Genomic DNA, 18,424 nt, shown 5'->3' on the forward strand with positions numbered 1-18,424 from the left:
AAACAAAGCAAGCAAGCCAGCCAGCCCTTCAGGCTCAAAAGAAATGACAACAGATGGTTACTGGGATCCACACGAAGAAATAAGAGCAGCAATAAAGGTAATTACACAGGTAAATGTATACATGGGTTTTTCTCCTCTCTTAGACGGTTAAAAAGAACTGCATAAAACAGTTATAAACCTTTATTGTTACCCCTGTACCATGTAAAAATATAATACACATGACAATATAAAACAAAGGAAGGGGGAGGAACTGGATGTATTTGGAGTAAAGTTTCTGTATTTTTCTGGAATTAAGTTAGCATTAAAGTGAGTTACACTATGAAAGGCTGAGTCATTGTAATTCCTAGATCAAGCACTAATAATTTTAAGAAGAATTTTAAAAGGTCTTAGGAATTAAAATGGTATGCTAAAAAATATCTATTAAAAAAAAACAAAAAGAGGAATAGAAAAACAAAAATGAGATATAATAAATAAGTATTAAGAAGTGCACCTGTGGGGCACCTGGGTGGCTCAGTCGGTTAAGCATCTGACTCTTGATTTTGGCTCAGGTAACGACCTCAGGGTTGTGAGTCAAGCCCTGTGCTGGGCATGGAACCTGTCTGAGATTCTCTCTCTTCCTCTCCTTCTGCCCCTCCTGACCAGCTCATGCTTTCTTTCTCTCTCAGAAAAATAAAAAAATAAAAGGGGCACCTGGGCAGCACAGTCAGTTAAAAGTCTGACTCTTGGTTATGGCTCAGGTCGTGATCTCAGGGTTGTGAGATCGAGGCCTGTGTTGGGCTCTGCTCTCAGAACGGAGTTTGCTTGAGATTCTCCCTCCCACCCCCTATGTGTTCTGCTTGTGCGCTCGCTCTCTCTCTAAAATAAATAAGTAAAATAAATAAGTAAATCTTAAAAATAAATAAATGAAATTAAATAAAAAAGAAGTGCACTTGTGATGAGCACTGGGTGTTGTATGGAAGTGTTCAATCACTATGTTGCATACCTGAAACCAATATAACACTGTACATTAACTAATTGGAATTAAAATAAAACTTAAAAAAAGAAAAAAGTACCGAATGGCAGAAATAAACCCATCATACCAATAATTTCATTAAACATAAAACAAACACTTCAATCAAAAGACAGAGATCGTCAGCCTGGATTTAAAAAAAGGATACCATTTCATCCTGTCCACAAGAGACACATTAAACATTCAAAACCAAAAACAGGTTAAAAGTGAAAGGTTATAAGTAACCACAAAAAAGCTGGAGTGACTATATTAATAACAGATAAAACAGACTTTAAAAAAAACTTTTTTTTAAAGATTTTATTTATTTTTAGAGAGCAAGAGAGGGCACATGTGAGTAGGGGGAGGGGCAGAGGGGGGAAAAAGAGGGAGTGGGAGAGAGAATCCGAAGCAGACTTTGTGCTGAGCATAGAGCTGGATCCCACAACCTGGGGATCATGACCTGGGCTGAAACTAAGAGTCAGTCACTTAACCAACTGAGCCACCCTGGCACCTCTAACATACACTTGAAGACAAGATAAATGGGTAAGGACTGAGATTCTTGTTAGAAGGGCATGAAGAACTGCTTTCCAACCCTGCTTTGGTAACTTGAAAGAAAAGACTTTATTAACTTAAACTGCTCCTCCTCCATTATTCGTGTTTCCATGTTTTTTTTATAGTGATAAAACACACATAACATAAAATTTACCATTTTATATTACAGAGTATACATTTTTAAGTGTACAGAATTCTGAAGCATTAAGTACATCCACACTGCTGTGCAACCATCACTACCATCCATTGTCATATTTAAATAATATACTCTATAATAATATAAGAGATTCTATAAAGTTTTGACTTTTCCTTAAGAACATTTCAATGATATATCAGAGAATTTGGGAGAAAAAAATGAAGGCGTGGTAATTTATGTCAGAAAACCAGTCATTTACTGAAACCAGTACTTTCTTTTCTCTCTTTTTAAAGTAACCTCTACCTCCAAAGTGGGGCTCAAACTCACAATCCTGAGATCAAGAGTCACATGCTCTGCTGACAGAACCAGTCAGGTGCCTCCTTCTCTTTTTTGATAGTGCAACAGAAAGCTAGAGTCAACTCAGTAATTAAATAATAGCAACAGCTAATATTAAATAAATGAGATAGGAATTTTTTTTTAAAGTAGGCTACAGGCCCAGCATGGAGCCCAATGAAGGGCTTGAACTCACAACCCTGAGATCAAGACCTGAGCTGAGATCAAGAGTCAGATGCTTAACTGACTGAGCCACCTAGACATTCAAATGAGATAGTATTTAAAGTCCATTATTTAATTCTCACGTAACTCTAAGGAAACGAGTAACACTGTCATCTTTAGCATAGACAACAGGTTCAGAGGGGTTAATTGTCCAAGGGTACCCAATAGGCTGGGCAAACTGGGATATGAATTCAAGTTCATAATTTATCTGTTAAACTATTTCCCAAAGAACAAAAACTTAATGGAGGTTCTGAAAGAATGGAAATCGATGCTATGTAAGTGGCTAATAGTTTTGCTCCTCTGCTACAAACTCCCCCCAGCACCCCTCACACATACAATACTCAAGTCTGTTTTCAGTTCTTTTCTACCATCACTGGATAGGGAAAGAAAGCCCCAGATGCTCAGCCCAACTTAAAGGAAAGGTTCCTTGAGAATGAAACTTGAATACGATAAACATAGCAGTCAAAACCCAACAAAATGACGTCTGTCAGTGGGGCAGGGGTAAGGAGCCCTACACAGGGAATGATGGAGGAAACAAAATGTAGTATCAGGGTAAGTGTAGGAATTAATAGTAATAAATAATAGCAACTATAAATTAAAAGAACAAAATTTCTCTGTACATTCTGACACAGAACACAGAATTTCTGGCAATACTGATAGCAAAAAACTGCCAAGATGTCTCTGAAACGGCATGATACTGATAAGAAACTGCTCTTTCAATGAAGTCAGGCGCGACTAGGACAACACTAATCAGAAACGCCAGCCATCAAAAACTGCCAAAGAAAGTGTTGCAACAATTCAAACAATCTTTATAACAAGTTGACTTGTTCAACAACCAAGAATTTAAGTTAGGAAGTTATAAAAATGGAAGTGCTCTAGGACATTTCAATGACTCTATAACTGAAGCTGTTTTGTTTTGCAGCTTGTTCGACCCTTTGCAGCCAACCCTGACTCCTCACCAACTTCAAGTGTTTACGGAAAGAATATATTAATGTGTAAACTGAGGGACAACACTTATCAAAGTGCTTTACAATCTAAATTTAATATCCACTGCTGAGGTGCTTTTCGTTTGCTTACACGAGAATTTAGCCGTAAGACTTCAACGTTTTAATCTAACAGGTTTTTTTGAGGCCTTTATAAAGAACCCTTGAGGAAGTGGGGCAGGAAGGTATTTTGGGAAGCATTTCCTCTTCTACTGGCCACAGCAAGGCCTATAAGAGACCCAACTTCACTGGAGAAGAGGAAATTACTTCAGGGGCCTGACCTAATACCGTGGGAAGGCCCAGTGGTCTCAAAAGACTTGAAAGCAACTATAACTGCAATCTGTCGGGCCTGTACAGGACTGAAGAGAAGTAAGATTCTATACACTCTGAAAGGCACCATTTATCTCATCCCAGTTCTCTTTGGTTAAGCAATAGTTTAACTATAGTTTAAAAACTTGTGCTCAATTTCGTGATGTAATAAAATTATCCTACAAGAAAAATAAATCTCTAACCTTTGACTGGATTAAGAAATTTTCTCTATCTTAATCAGCAGAGAACAGGGTGTGTGTCAGTGCATGCTTGGGAGTTTGGCCCAGGGGTAACAGTGAACAGACTGCGAGTGACCAATGACTGGAAACACAGTGAGATGGAGCAAAAAGGTTACAGAAACTCAAGAGAAAAAGCCCTACATACAATGGTCTCTTTATATATGACACATCCTGTATATTCAAGCTCAATTATCACTCATAATGAACTAAAGACAAGTCAAACAAGTCAACTTTAATTCTAAGGAAACTAGACAAATAGATGTCTGGTAGTTTGAATCTAACATTTCAATTTAAATAGCCTCACATGGCTAATGGCTACTATATTAGCACAATTTTAGACAAAGGCATATCAAAAGTTGTAGAGAGAAGCAAATCAAAGAACATATTGATTAGCAAAGAACATATTGATAAAACAAATCAAAGAACATATCTAAATAAGCCACTGAACAATACTCATAACTAATAGCCTACTCCAACCTACAAATCCTTTCTTAATTTTAAGAATGTTCTACCAGATTTTATAATCAGAATCCTTCTTCTACAATGCTTCCTTGGTTTTGACACTCTTGAACTCTCTTCATATATAAGTTCTGGGTGCCTCACGTATCTGATACATATAGTTTATATACCTCATAGCCTTTTAGGTTGGATTTTTAAAATCTATCCTGTCACAAATGGATCTGGATATTTTAAAAGAACTGTTCCTGCTCATTATAAATAAATGCCTCTAGCTAATGTGCAGGTTTCTTTCCAAAATAGAAACCAAGAAAAAAAAATTGTAACATCAGAAGAAATTGTGTAGTTATACATTTATTGCTTCAAATACTTATATATTTTAGACTTTGAGACCTAGAATCACAAGATGCAGAACTCAAAGTTCTTTTTTCCTGATGTGTGCAATGAATGGAAGATACTATTGCTTCCAAGACCTTGCCTGGAATTATGGAGGGTCAGAGGCCTAATAATAAAGAATAACACCTTTTCTAAGTTGAATTTTAACCAAGAGCCAATAATCTACAGTATTCATCACACAGTACTCATAATTTTACACCTGTCTAGTCTCAGAAGTCGGCCCCCTCTCATACAAGAGCACCAGATCACAACAGCAAAGATAAACAACTGTATCAAAGATTATGTGTTCTTTCTCTTATACTCCGTTTTTTAAAATGATTTTATTTGAGAGGGGGAGAGCAAACAAGAGCACAAGGGCAGGGGGAGGGAGAAGCAGACTCCTCGCTGAGCAGGGAGCTTGAGGCAGTGCTCGATACCAGGACCCTGGAATCATGACCTGAGCCGAAGGCAGACGCTCAACCATCTGAGCCACTCAGGAGCCCCAGAAATGATTTTTAGTACAGGGGTATGGTCATTTTTATTAATTTCCTATTGCTGCTGTAACAAATTATCACCAACTTAGTAGCTTAAAACACAAATTTATTGCCTTAAGTTTTGGAAGTCTTCCAATAAAACTACAAAAACAGGGAAGCCCACAGCTTGTTCACTCCTGCTCTAGATCTATTAGTGTCTTAATAATGTCCTCCGTGGGGTGCCTGGGTGGCTCAATTGGTTGGGCTTCTGACTCTTGATTTCAGCTCAGGTCATGATCTCAGGGCAGTGAGATCAAGCCCCGTGTCCTAGGGAGTCTGCTTCGAGTCTCTCCCTCTCTCTCTCTCCCTTTGTTCCTTCCCCACTCGTGCTCTCTCTCTAAATAAATAAACCTGAAAAAAATGTTCTCAGTTACACAATATGGGGGGGGAATCTCTGGGTATAAATTTATTTATTTAAGATTTTATTTATTTGAGAGAGAGCGTGCTCACACAAGAGAGAGCTTAAGAGAGAGAGGGAGAGAATCTCCGGCAGACTCTGTGCTGAGCACAGAGCCGGACAGGGCTCAATCCAACAACCCTGAGATCATGACCTGAGCTGAAACCAAGGGTCAGGCTCAACGAACTGAGCTACCCAGGCACCCCTGGGTGTAAATTTAAATAAAAGCCTGACAATACATAATATACGCCTAGCCAAAAAGACTTTTATCCACTGCTGTTTTCACTTCAACATAACGAATAATGTCAAGGCAAAAGAGGAGTGAGATGCAAAGAACTGGACATAAACAGGGGAGATTTGAGACTCCCTTCTTCCTCTGTATGGATTAGAATTCCCAAATTTACTATGGAACAGAGAAACTCATCCCACAAGGCAGGAGTGGGAAAAAAACAGAAAGCAAACAAAAAACAAAACAAAACCAAACCAAACAAAAAAACCCCAAAACGAGCAGCAGGTCTGGAAATAATTTAAGGACTGCCAAGCAAACAAAGATGCTACATCACTGATAAAATCAAAGTCTAGAGAGCAAAGAATTAGGAAGTGCCCATTCCAATATTGTTAGACACAATGTAATTTTATAAAAATTATTTTAAGTTTTCTATGATTCTCTGGTAAGACACTGATCTCACTTATTTTGGTGGCTCAAATTTTATACTCCATCATTCAATACCATTAACTAAAATGCTGGTCCTAAGTAAAACTGCCTCCATAATTTTAAAGAGCCATTGAAGAAAAAAAAGAAAAAAAGATCATGTATTTCCAACACCTCCAATCCAACCCCAATCCCACGGTACACCCCTATCAGACATGCCATGTCTTCATGATCGTCTCTTTTCTCAATTCATCAAAATTAATTCTCAGGAAGAAATCGAAACTCATTCACATTTAAGACTGCCAAAACTGGGGCACCTGGGTGGTTCAGTTGGTTAAGCATCTACCTTTGGCTCAGGTCAGGTCCTGGGATCAAGCCCCATATAAGGCTCTCTGCTCAGTGGGTAGTCTGCTTCTTCCTCTCCCACCCCCCCTTCCCCTGCTCGTGCTCACCCTCTCTCTCTCAAATAAATAAAAACCTTTAAAAAAAAAAGATTGTCAGGGGCGCCTGGGTGGCACAGCGGTTAAGCATCTGCCTTCGGCTCAGGGCGTGATCCCGGCGTTATGGGATTGAGCCCGACATCAGGCTCCTCCGGTATGAGCCTGCTTCTTCCTCTCCCACTCCCCCTGCTTGTGTTCCCTTTCTAGCTGGCTGTCTCTATCTCTGTCGAATAAATAAATAAAATCTTTTAAAAAAATTAAAAAAAAATAAAAAAAAGATTGTCAGAACTAATGAGAACTCAATTTTATTTCTTGCCAATCAAATGACCTTTCTCTAAAGTTTGAAATATCAGGCATCAGCAAAAAAGAATTAAGAGAGATGATCAGAATGTTGTTAAAGCCACACCCTAGAAGGGCTGATACCAATTACTTCTTTGCTATTGTGGTAAAGCAAAGAACAGTGTCTGTTCTTCCTTTCTTCACACGGCTGAAGATGTGACTACATTTCCCAGCTTCCTTTGAGGAAAAGGGCAGTGGGGCAGGAATATGTTCTCCCCTTAGCTAGAAGATAGAGGTGATGCTGGGAGCTGACAGTCAAGTCATGATACCAGCCCAGGACTGCCTCTGAGACCTCTCACATGAAAAAATAAAACTCAATATTGTTGAAGTCTCTGTGTGAACAGCCCAAACTGTCTCCTAATTGTTGACACCTTTCTTAAAAGTTACATCAAATGTCACATTTTACTACCACGTCAAAATTCCTAGGTTCTAAATATTTCCTTAAGGAAGTAAAACTCTGGCTGAAAGCATTAAGTCGTTTAAGAAATCAGTAAATAGCAGTACCAAGATTATAGTATTGCTTTTCTTGGACACCATCTTTCTTATCTGATGTTCAAAAAATTGCTGGCTCTGCTTACAGGAAAGCAGCACAATATGGTAAAACATCAAAGAACCGAAATACAACAGTTCAATCTTTTTTTTTTTTTTTTGTAAGCATGATTATGAGGGTGAAGACACAGAAATTTTCTATTACAAAGAATCACCAAGACTGCTAAAAGTTAAACACTTTAGCCTTTTCCACTTTCAAGGTACAGAGGGGTATTATTAACAAAATATAAGAATTTCTTTCTTGGGGCATCTGGGTGGCTCTGAAGTCAGTTAAGTATCCAACTCTTGATTTCAGCTCACATCATGATCTCAGGGTTGTGAGACGAGCCCCACATTGGGCTCCACCCTGGGTATGGAGCCTGCTTAAGATTCTCTCTCTCCTGGGACACCTGGGTGGCTGAGTTGGTTAAGTGTCTGCCTTCAGCTTGGGTCATGGTCCCAGGGTCCTGGGATCAAGTCCCACATTGGGCTCCTTGAGCAAGGAGCCTGCCTCTCTCCCTGCTTATGCTCTCTCTCTGACAAATAAATACACAAAATCTTAAAAAAAAAAAAAAAAAGAAAAAGAAAGAAAGATTCTCTCTCTGCTTCCACACCCCGGCTCATGTGCATGCTCTAAGGAAAAAAAAAAGGAATTTCTTTCTTAGATGGATATATATTTTGTATTTTTTTGACTCCTGTCTTAGCTCCATGATTATTACATGGGGATACAGACAAAGATAGTACAACAAGGGGCAAAAAGATCTGTCTTGGCTGAATACAGTCAATGCTTCCCCTTCTTCTGAAAAAGCTAGGCTATATACATTGCTACGCTTTCAGCTAGTATCTAAATTGCCTCCCCTCCAAAAACAGTTTTCTGTCTTTGGCAAATGTCATTGGTTTTCCTCTCTGCTCTCAGATCTCTGTCAGGATCTGCTGTTTTGCTCTGGTTGGTTGATTGATTTGTTTATTTCTATGTATTTACTTGGAATTTGCCTTTTTAAATTCCATCAAAACTACCAACCCCTGTGGTTCCATAAATTTTTTTCATACTTCTCAGAGACAGAGAGCATGGTGCAACCAGGAATGAGCCTTGCTGTGTATCAATAAAGTGCCCTTGCTAGGTAGGGTGCTTCTTCTTCTTTTTTTTTTTTTTTTAAGATTTTATTTATTTATCTGACAGGGAGAGAGAGAGAGGGAGAGTGGGGGGGGGGCAGGGAGCATGAGCCAGGGGGAGAGGCAGAGGGACAGGGAGAAGCAGACTCCTTGCTGAGCAGGGAGCCTGATGCTGGGCTCAATCCCAGGACCCTGGGATCATGACCTGAGCTGAAGGCAGACACTTAACCAACTGAGCCACCCAGGCACCCAGCTAGGGTGCTTTTTAAACTATCATTTCCTGGGATGCCTGTGTGGCTCAGTCGGTTAAGCATCTGCCTTCAGCTCAGGTCATGATCCCAAGGTCCTGGGACTGAGCCCCGCGTTAGGCTCCCCGCTCAGTATGGAGTCTGCTTCTCCCTCTGCCCNTTTCCCTACTCATGCTCTCTCTCTTACTCGCTCTCTCAAAATAAAATAAACTAAATCTTAAAAATAAATAAACTACCACTTCTCAAATCCCACCTCTACCCAATGAAATAAGAATCAAAATGGTTTCAAAATCTCCTCAGGAGAATGTTCAGTACAAGCTCTGAAGGTCAAAAAATGTAGATTCAAATCCCAGTTTTGCCATTTAATACCCATGACTCTGGGCAAGTTACTTAACCTTCCTAAACTTCACTTACTCATAATGTCCACTACATGCCAAGTGCAGTGCCAGGTGTTGAATAAGGGTGATTACGACAGTCCCTGTCTCTAGGAGCTTATAGTGGAAGATACAGGAACTAACGGAAGCCACAAACAAGCAAATAAATTTAATCCTTATAGGGCTACAAGGGTACACAGGAAGGAAATCCAGTCTAAATTCCAAGGATCAGCAAAATCTCTAAAAAGATGATAGTAAGGGGGTGCCTGGGTGGCTCAGGCAGTTACAAGTCTGCCTACAGTGCAGGTCATGATCTCAGAGTCCTGGGATTAAAGCGCTGCATAGGGCTCCCTGCTCAGCTGGGCATCTGCTTCTTCCTCTGCCCCTCCCCGCACTCATTCTCTCTCTCAAATACATAAATAAAATCTTAAAAAAAAAAAGGTGATAGTAAGGCTAAGTCCTGCAGGACAAGTAACAGCAGCCAGATGAGGCCACTAAATGAAGACAGTTTTATTTTTTTTTAAAGATTTTATTTTTTTGGGGATGCCTGGGTGACTCAGTCTGTTAAGCATCTACTTTTGGCTCAGGTCATAATCCCAGGGTCCTGGGATTGAGTGCTGAATCGGGCTCCTTGCTCAGTGGGGAGCCTGCTTCTCCCTCTGCCGCTCTCCCTGCTATTGCATGCTCTCTCTCTCTGACAAATAAATAAAAATCTTCAAAAAAATAAAAAAAATAATTTTATTTTTTTAAGTAATCTCTATACTCAATGTGGGGTTCACACTCACAACCCCAAGATCAAGAATCACATACTCCACCAACCAAGCTAGCCAGGCACCCCAGGAAGACTGTTTTTAATGGCAGAAGAAGTATGTAGACACAAGAGGGCTGGATAAAAGAGAATTCAGCTTATTCAGGAGATACAAGTATTTCAATAGGACTGGAACATAAAGTAATAATGAGGGAGGGACAAGAAATGAGGATCAGATCAACAGGGACCCCAGCTTTTACATCGGCAAAACAGGAATATTATCTATTCTCTTTAATTACCTCAAAGATATTATATATATAGCAGTGCTCGCTTCAGCAGCACATATACTAAAATTGGAATGATACAGAGATTAGCATGGCCCCTGCGCAAGGATGACATGCAAATTCATGAAGTGTTCCATATTCTTCATATATATATATATAGCACAGTGCCTTGAATAGAAGAAGTACTGAAGTGATAAATCCCCTCTTCAGCTTCAACACACACAGAAAAAAAAGCTTGCCTTTTATAACATCACTAGCCAGCCAGTCAACAAAATGGTTCTCTTCAGGTCATCTCTTCAGAGCACAGAATTTGATAGCAAGCTCTCTGCAGCTTTCATCTCTCCTGGGGGCATCTTACCCACTGTGCATTACTGAAGAGTCAACTCAGGTCTCAAGAGTACCAACTTTGGGATTTCCTTCAAATGTTCAGACACCTGAGGGTGCTCCAAAACTAGGCATAAAAACATAGGTTTTAATGTCCTGTTTTAAATTAAGTGGACTGCAGCTGTGAAGCAATTCTGAACCAGAACCAGACCACTTCAAATCTAACCCCGGCTCTGACACCAGTCAGATAATTTACTTTGGGTGAGAGACAACTGTCTGTGCCTTGGTTCCCTAAAGTACTACTAAAATGAACAATACAGAACAGTCCCTAATAACCCAATATAGCAGAACTACTTTTTAACTGTCACTGCCTACCTCCCCCATCTTAAGGCATGGATTAGGTAAGAACAAAACCTTCAAAGCTAGTAACACGCCCGTCCTTCATGGAGATCCCGGAAGTCAGCTGTAGCTACCAGCAAAGATGTGCATCAGACAACACCTCATGGCAAGCTGATAAAGCTACACAGATTCTGCAGATGTCCTTTGGCACTAAAATACCTTGATTCTTTAAAATATTATTATAAAAAAAATATCTGGGCCTTTTAATAATATGTTCTTATAAATTCTGAAAGCAAATCTAAGAATTTATTTCTCGGTTTCCAATCTGGATATTAGTAACTTCCAATTTAAAATGAGAGGACTCGCTAGAGTAAAATCACCAATACAGGTTTAGAATGGAAAACTGTTAAGATGCTACTTTCACTGACCATCTTTCTTGTCAAAATGTTTATCAAACTTGGGGCACATGGGTGGCACAGTCAGTTAAGCATCCACTCTTGGTTTCTGCTCAGGTCCTGATTTCAGGGTCCTCGGATCGAGCCCTGCATCAGGCTCCAGGCTTAGCATAGAGTCTACCTGAGATTCTCCTCTGCCTCTGCTTCCCCCACCCCAACATGCATGCACTCTCTCTAAAATAAATACATAAAATCTTAAAAAAAAATGTTTATCAGGATGCCTGGCTCAGGTCACGATTCCAGGGTCCTGGGATGGAGTCCCACATAGGGCTCTCTGCTCAGCAGGGAGTCTCCTTCTCTCTCTCATTTCTCCCTCTGCCCCTCCCCCTGCTCATGCGCGCGGTGCGCTCGCTCTCTCAAATAAATAAAATCTTTAAATAAAATGTTTAGCAAACTTTAGTATTCAGCTTTATGTTTTAGTAGGTCTCAATTTTAAAAGGCTACTTCTGTAACTATGTGAGGAGTTGAATGTTAGCTAATCTTACTGTGGTAATCATCTCAATATATGCACATAAAAAATCATTACGCTGTACACCTTAAATACATCATGTATCAATCATACCTCAATAAAACTGGAAAAATACTAGTACAATCACAGGAAATATGCTACCTTAAAATATGAAGTATTCTATTAAATATTTTTGGGCTTAATATGAAATTTACCATCTTCCAAATGACATCACAACTTTCTACATGGAATAACACAAAATAATAAAAACTTAAAACAAACAAAAAGCTCCTTGGTTAAATACTAAACAAGATGGCTTCTTTTATACTATGTGCCTCAATGAAAGCATACTTTCGTGCCAAGAAAATCTAACAATTTTAGTAACTCAACTGCACAGTAACACAGAAACTGCCTTTTAAATTAGAATGTATCTGCTTTTAGAAAGAGGTACCTTTTGAAAGCTTAGTATGTACCAGTCAATGCTAAAGAGATTTATGTACATTATCTCATTTAGTCGTATGAGGTAGGTGCTATTGTTAGCATACCTATTTTACAGAGGGGAAGTGGAGCTTAGATTGTGTATCTTACTCTGCTTATAAATGATAAATCTATTCACTGAACTCGGAGCTCAAGAAAGATCCTTAACTTCATTCCTGTTTGAAACAATTGTCTCTAGTTACAATAGATCTCAACTAACTTAAAATCCCCAGAAAATTAAGGTTATAGTACAAACTTCATGAACAGTGACTTAATTTTCTCCTTTAAACTTCTCTTTAATATGCCAAAATAATTCTAGACCCTGAGCTTTCCTAAACCTTTCATCATTTAGGGTGCTCTCTGCTGTACCTACCCATGAGAACAATTTTTAAAAACATGAACATTGTACCAATTATTTTCAAAAGCCTAGAGATACTAATCAAGTGATCCTAATAGTCTTAAACACTACCCTCAAACCAAAAGATAAATGGAGATTGGGAAACTTGCATTCTAAAGTGCCACTATCTAGATAAAATTACTCTGTGAATTAGAGTAATTTCAATCAGATTCTATAAAATTGAACATTTTTCTCAAGACCAGAATTAGAAAGTAACTATAAGATAGTTTAAGGGCGCAAACTCCACTTGGCAATTCAATAGCAAAAGGCAAGCAATAGGGGCCAGGGAGAGAAGCAACAGTTTAGAAAGTAGTAATAAATAAAATTACAAAATGACTTACCTTCTCATCTTGCTGGCCATTTTACCTTAACACAAGATTGTAATTACTCTCAAAAATCATATGCTACTTAAATAAGACCTATTGTCTTACTATATGGTTTCCTGAGTTTTAACTTAACACCATGCATATTAAGAAAAACCCCAAAGGCATTTCACAACCATTAGAAACTCAATTAAACTTTTTTAGGATACCTGCATTTATGACTATAAACATCATTAACACACAAAAAAACTGGTTTATATAATACAAACCAATGCAGGTGTACACTTTGTTAATTCCATAACTTATTAACCACTCTTAAAAAGGATTATTCTTAAAAATGTAAATGATCATACCATAAACACTATTTTTAAAGTGTCACATCAGCTATGCAGTAATAAAGTATCAAATGTATTTTTTAAATAATTAAATTATACTAGAATGCATTTAATACAATGCACTCAGCAAGATAAGCACAAAGTTATTAAATGGAGGAAGTGGAAGCAGGAGATTTTGCTTCAGTTGTATGACAGGAAGTACTAGCTATGGAAGTTTAGAAACAGGAATACCAAGTTCTGTTTTAGCACAAGAAATAAAGGAAAACATGGTAGTGAATTAGGGCAAAAGAGGAAGTTCTTTTTAGTGAACAATCTGCCACATATTTTAAAATCATTCCAAAAGTTAAAAAAAAAAAAAAAAAAGGCGGCCTTACATTTTCACTAGGTTTATGTGGTAAAGTACTTCCTTAAGTATACTGGAGTCTGGATTTTGCAATTTCACTATAACAAAACTACTTATGGCTCACATTTTACACATCCATAGGGGCTCTAGGGGGACTTGGGAACATAAACTTTAGTTTCACGTCTTAAAGTTTGATTATTAAAATTCTTTTAACAATACATAAATTTTTTAAGTACATAAATTTCACAATATGAATATACTTACTACAGAACTGTACACTTAAAAATGGTTAAGATGGTAAATTATAGGTTGTTTATAACCATACGCACAAAAAGTGCACAAGTCAATGAGAAATTACTCCATTTTAAGATTAATAGTAACTTGTTATGTAAATTTCGATTACTGTAAAGTGAAATTATTTAATTCTTAGTAAAATTTTTAGTCGTTTTTAACAGCTAGATTCGTTTCATGTGATTAATTTTTAAAGATACTTCTATACATGGGAAAGTTCTTTAATCCTGAACTACAGTGAAAGTGAAGCACTATTTTCAATTAGCATCTTTCAAATCATCTGAATTACTTATTGCTATCAAATACTAGATACGAAATTTTAAGTCTGTTTCTACTTCAGCTGATTCCTTCATTCAGTTAAGTGCAAATCTCGAAATGAATAGGCTTTCTTAAAGCAGTTGTAGTTTTGGATTGTGAGGTAGACAACACTCGCCACACCTCAGCCTTTAGCACGATGGTGGCCCAGAATGCTAAGGTCAATCACTGTTCTCTCTAGGCTCAGCCCTACCAAATTCGTCAGGCTTTTGTGAACACCTACGAGATTCTGTTCCGAAAGTGTACAAGCTAAGTCAGTTTGGTAGCTCGGGAGGTGCCTGGAACCAACCAGCTTGGCTCGGCCACCTCTGAGAAAAGTCTTCAGTTCAAGAAAACTGGGAAAACTTCAACTTTGCGCAACCCCCCTTTCTCAGTCACATCTAGCTCCCCTCCCGATGAAGCACTATGTTCTCGAAAGATCTACACCTTTCCAACTCAAATGTCATTCCCAGATCAGCTGCTTGAGGGGCAAGCGGAGCTCAACCCACGCCCTCTTCTTCGAGCACCTTCTCCAAGTACCAGTGTTGGGCTCAGCTCACTCTGCAACCCCCTTCCAAACCCTATAGAAAGAGGGGCCCTGGCCCAAGACCCCGCCCGTGGACAAGGCTGCCCGACCGAGTCAGACCGGGGCTCCCGGCCGGGGCGGCTGTAAGAGGCGATCCACTGGTGGGCCGGCTGGGGGAGACCACGGCCGGCCGGAGGGGTTTCTCTGAAGGGGAAAAAGACGGCCTCACCTTGACCCTGATTTCGTAGGTGGTGAAGCGGCCCCGGCCGACCCCCACCGTCTGCGGGTTGCTCACATCGATCTCGAGGAAGTTGCTGGGCGGCCCGTAGGCATCATTCAGGTTCTGCGGCTTGGTGATCAGCCGCCGGGTGTCTGCCACGGTCTCCGCCATTTCTCTACTGCAGCCGCCGCCGCTGCCGCGGACTCCCTCCGCCCCCTCCGCGTTCCTCCGACGCCGCCGCTGCTGCCCGCCGCGGAGACACCGGGCTCGCGCACAGCGGTCGCGAAGCGAACGAGCACGTAGGACGGGCGTTCACCCCGCGCGCGAAGCTCCTCCCTGCGTCTCTCCGGCTTCCGCCTCTCGTGCCCGGGGGAGAAACAGCTGACTCGCCGGGACGCCGCGCCCTGGGCCGGGGAGGCCCAGCTGAGGCCACGGAGGGGGTCCGGGTTAGGCGGCGGCGGAGCAGCGGCAGTCACGGGACTTGTAGTCGTGAGCAGGTTCCGGCCAGACTACAGCGCCCACAATGCACCGGGCGGGCGCGTCGCCGCCTGGCTGTGGCCGAGGTGCTGCGGGACCTAGGGGTTCGGGGGTGGGCGCTTCCTGTCTTTCTGCAGCAGCCTTGACCTGGAGCGGTGGGAGGAAGCACGGAAATGGTCTTCGCGGCCTTGGAGGCTGCGGGAACAAAAGTTAAACGGCGAGATTTGGGGGATTTGCCAGCAATCGAAACAAAACTCCCGCTAACTCCATGTCAACGTACCAACCGTCTCACCGTGAACCACTGAAAATGCCTTTCTAGGTAACCATTAACGTGCCTCACATGATGGTTTTGACATCAACGAGACAGTTTGACCATATGCGTATCTGGATTGACAAATGTAAGGAGATAAAGAAGGAGAGTGGAATACAAAAGACCTTGCCAGATTGCAGCACTAAGGTCAAACCGTTTGGAGACTGTTGGGCTCTCAAATAACGTAGTAAGTGGGCTGAAAAATGCCTTAACGACGAATATTAGAGTAACCTGCAACTTTCTTCCCTCATTTCCCACAAAATTCCAGTAAATTAAAAAAAAAAGTGGTAAACGTATTTCTACAGCATTTGAAAAGAAACTTATAAGCCTTTATAAAAAATGAAAAAAAAATAAAACAAGTAGATGGTAGTTCATCTGTAGCAAATGCAGTTTTCAAACTTTGAGGTAGAAGGATAAATTTCTATCCCTGCCTAGAGAGTTATCTCTGTTTATATCATAGTTCTGCAACTATGTCTGCATTTTGAAAAGTATGTTGAGTTTCAGAAACCTCATTCACTTTAAATAATCTGACCCTTAAAATGAGAAATCGCCCAGATCATTAACAACCATTCCTAATAACACTAAGAACAGTTGGAATAAAGAAATTACTTAATATGATATAGACTATTTTTCAGAAAGTCAACATTCATTGATTCAACAAATATTTATTGAAGGTCTAGTAGGTGTTTTTCAACTGTAGATACTAGAGAGTTAAGGGTAAATAAGACATGGAAATTCTCTGAATTCTTCAGGTCTGCTATAGAGTCTATCTTGGGGAGACATAGTAAGCCAATAAATAATATACCTGCCAATATGATTAGTGCTATGAGGAAAATAAAACTGGGATAATGTGATAGAGAATAAGACAAGCTCATTAAACAGGAGGGTCAAAGAAGCCCTCTCTGAGTGTCTCTCTTTCAAAGAATAAGAGTAATGTCAGAATAAGTATGCTCGGACAGGACTCCCTGCTGGGCCTGTCTCCTGTTGCCAGAGTCCAAATGGGAACTTGGCAGGTATGATTACAGCATTGAGCTTCAGACTTGAGTACAGATTGTGGGGGAGGAAAAAAATTTCCTTCTACCTTTCAAGATCATCCAGCTGGTTTAAGAATCAAATTGATACGAGGCAGATAAACAGGAGAAAAAACCCAATGTTTAATTGCATTCTTATGGAGGCCCAATAATGAAATTGAGATCCAAAGAAATGACCAAGGCAGGCAATTGTTATACTTTTTAGACAATGAGACAATAAATCTGTGAGGAATTAATAGGACACAGAAAACAGAAGGTTGGAAGCTTTGACTAGTAAGTAAGTCTGAGCAGAATTTGGGCTGGGATAATAGATTAATAAAACTTAAAGTTTTTTCTACAACTCTCTAGACTTTAAAGTCCTGATCTCTGGTGATAAGGATTTTTTTTTTTTTTTTTTTTTTTTTTTACTTCTTAGTACAGGAGGGATAACTTTTACGTGGGAGATTTATTTCTTGTTTTCGGTGGGGAGAGAGGAGGGTCTGGGTGTGCTTGCACTGACTGTTTCCCAAATAACTTTTACTTTAAATAATATGCCAAATTGGCACTTTTTGGAAGAGCCTGCCTTTGGCCCGTTTGAAATGACACTTTGAATTAGAATATATGTGAGCTAAGAGACCAGGAACCACTGTATTGTGCTGTCATCTGTGACATTTGAACAAATCCCTCATGGGATATTCTCATAGAAAGCTTCTCTCTCATTCCTTGGAGGCCATGCAGAGCAGCTTTCGGCAGCAGCAACAATTGCCTGCAGTGGGAAGCAGCTACAGAGGATAGCAGCACAGCAACATAGCAGCCAGACAACTAAGAAGAGCTTCTTGGTATAAACATGGGAGGAAAAGTATTTTTCAGGATATATGATTGTATTCCCAGAAAAATCCAAAAAGAATAAGCTACTAGAATTAACATGAGAATTTAGTGGCTGAATGAACGTGCAAACCCTATTTATAGTTTTTCTCTGTCCAGGCAGAGAAATGGAGCCAGAATGGAGATTATATCTATTTTTAATTATTAGAAGAGGAATATTCATGATGTGAGGATCACAGAAATATCTGTCCAGTGTGATGTCATTTTGGTAAACAAACAGATAAAAAATAATATATAAAGATAGATACATCTATATGTGCAGATTTTTGTATGTGCATGGAGAAAAGTATGGAAAGATATATAACCAGGCTGTTAACACTGGTAACTCAAGAGAGAGTGGCAATTGCAATGGGGAAAGGGATGGGAAGACATCAGCATATTCTAGGGATAGACTAAGATGTTAGAAATCTATAAACATAAAGTTTTCCTAAATGACCTAATTCTAGAAAAATAATTTGTTAGTGTACCTGTATTACTATGGGACCATGAGATATGAGAATTGTGTCCCTTAAGTAGTATACTAGAACATACACACACACACACACACACACACACACACATATGTATATATATACTTTTGTATCTTGTTTCATTTAACAGTGTATCTTGAAGATAGTTCCATATTTGTACTGCAGCAAAGTATTCCATGATATAATGTGCCATAATTTAACTTGTCCCCCTATTAATAAATATATATGAGATCTCAACCTTTCACTATTAC

General features: G+C 39.7%; 1 protein-coding gene and 1 non-coding gene across 2 annotated transcripts in view; one reads left to right on the top strand and one right to left on the bottom strand.

The window, feature by feature from the left end:
• SNX3 (sorting nexin 3) overlaps positions 1 to 15,457 on the bottom strand; it is a 41,160-nt gene extending 25,703 nt beyond the window's left edge. The window contains exon 1 of the mRNA XM_040627603.1: positions 15,031 to 15,457. Coding sequence (XP_040483537.1) covers positions 15,031 to 15,192 — 162 coding nt within the window. The 5' untranslated portion in view covers positions 15,193 to 15,457. The remainder of the gene's footprint in view (positions 1 to 15,030) is intronic.
• Positions 10,289 to 10,392, top strand: LOC121102325. Its single transcript, XR_005834445.1, has one exon. It is a non-coding gene; the product is annotated as a U6 spliceosomal RNA (small nuclear RNA).
• Positions 15,458 to 18,424: the final 2,967 nt, after the last annotated feature.

The sequence above is a fragment of the Ursus maritimus genome, unplaced genomic scaffold, assembly GCF_017311325.1.
Source record: "Ursus maritimus isolate PB19 unplaced genomic scaffold, ASM1731132v1 scaffold_13, whole genome shotgun sequence".
Taxonomy (NCBI): Eukaryota; Metazoa; Chordata; class Mammalia; order Carnivora; family Ursidae; genus Ursus; species Ursus maritimus.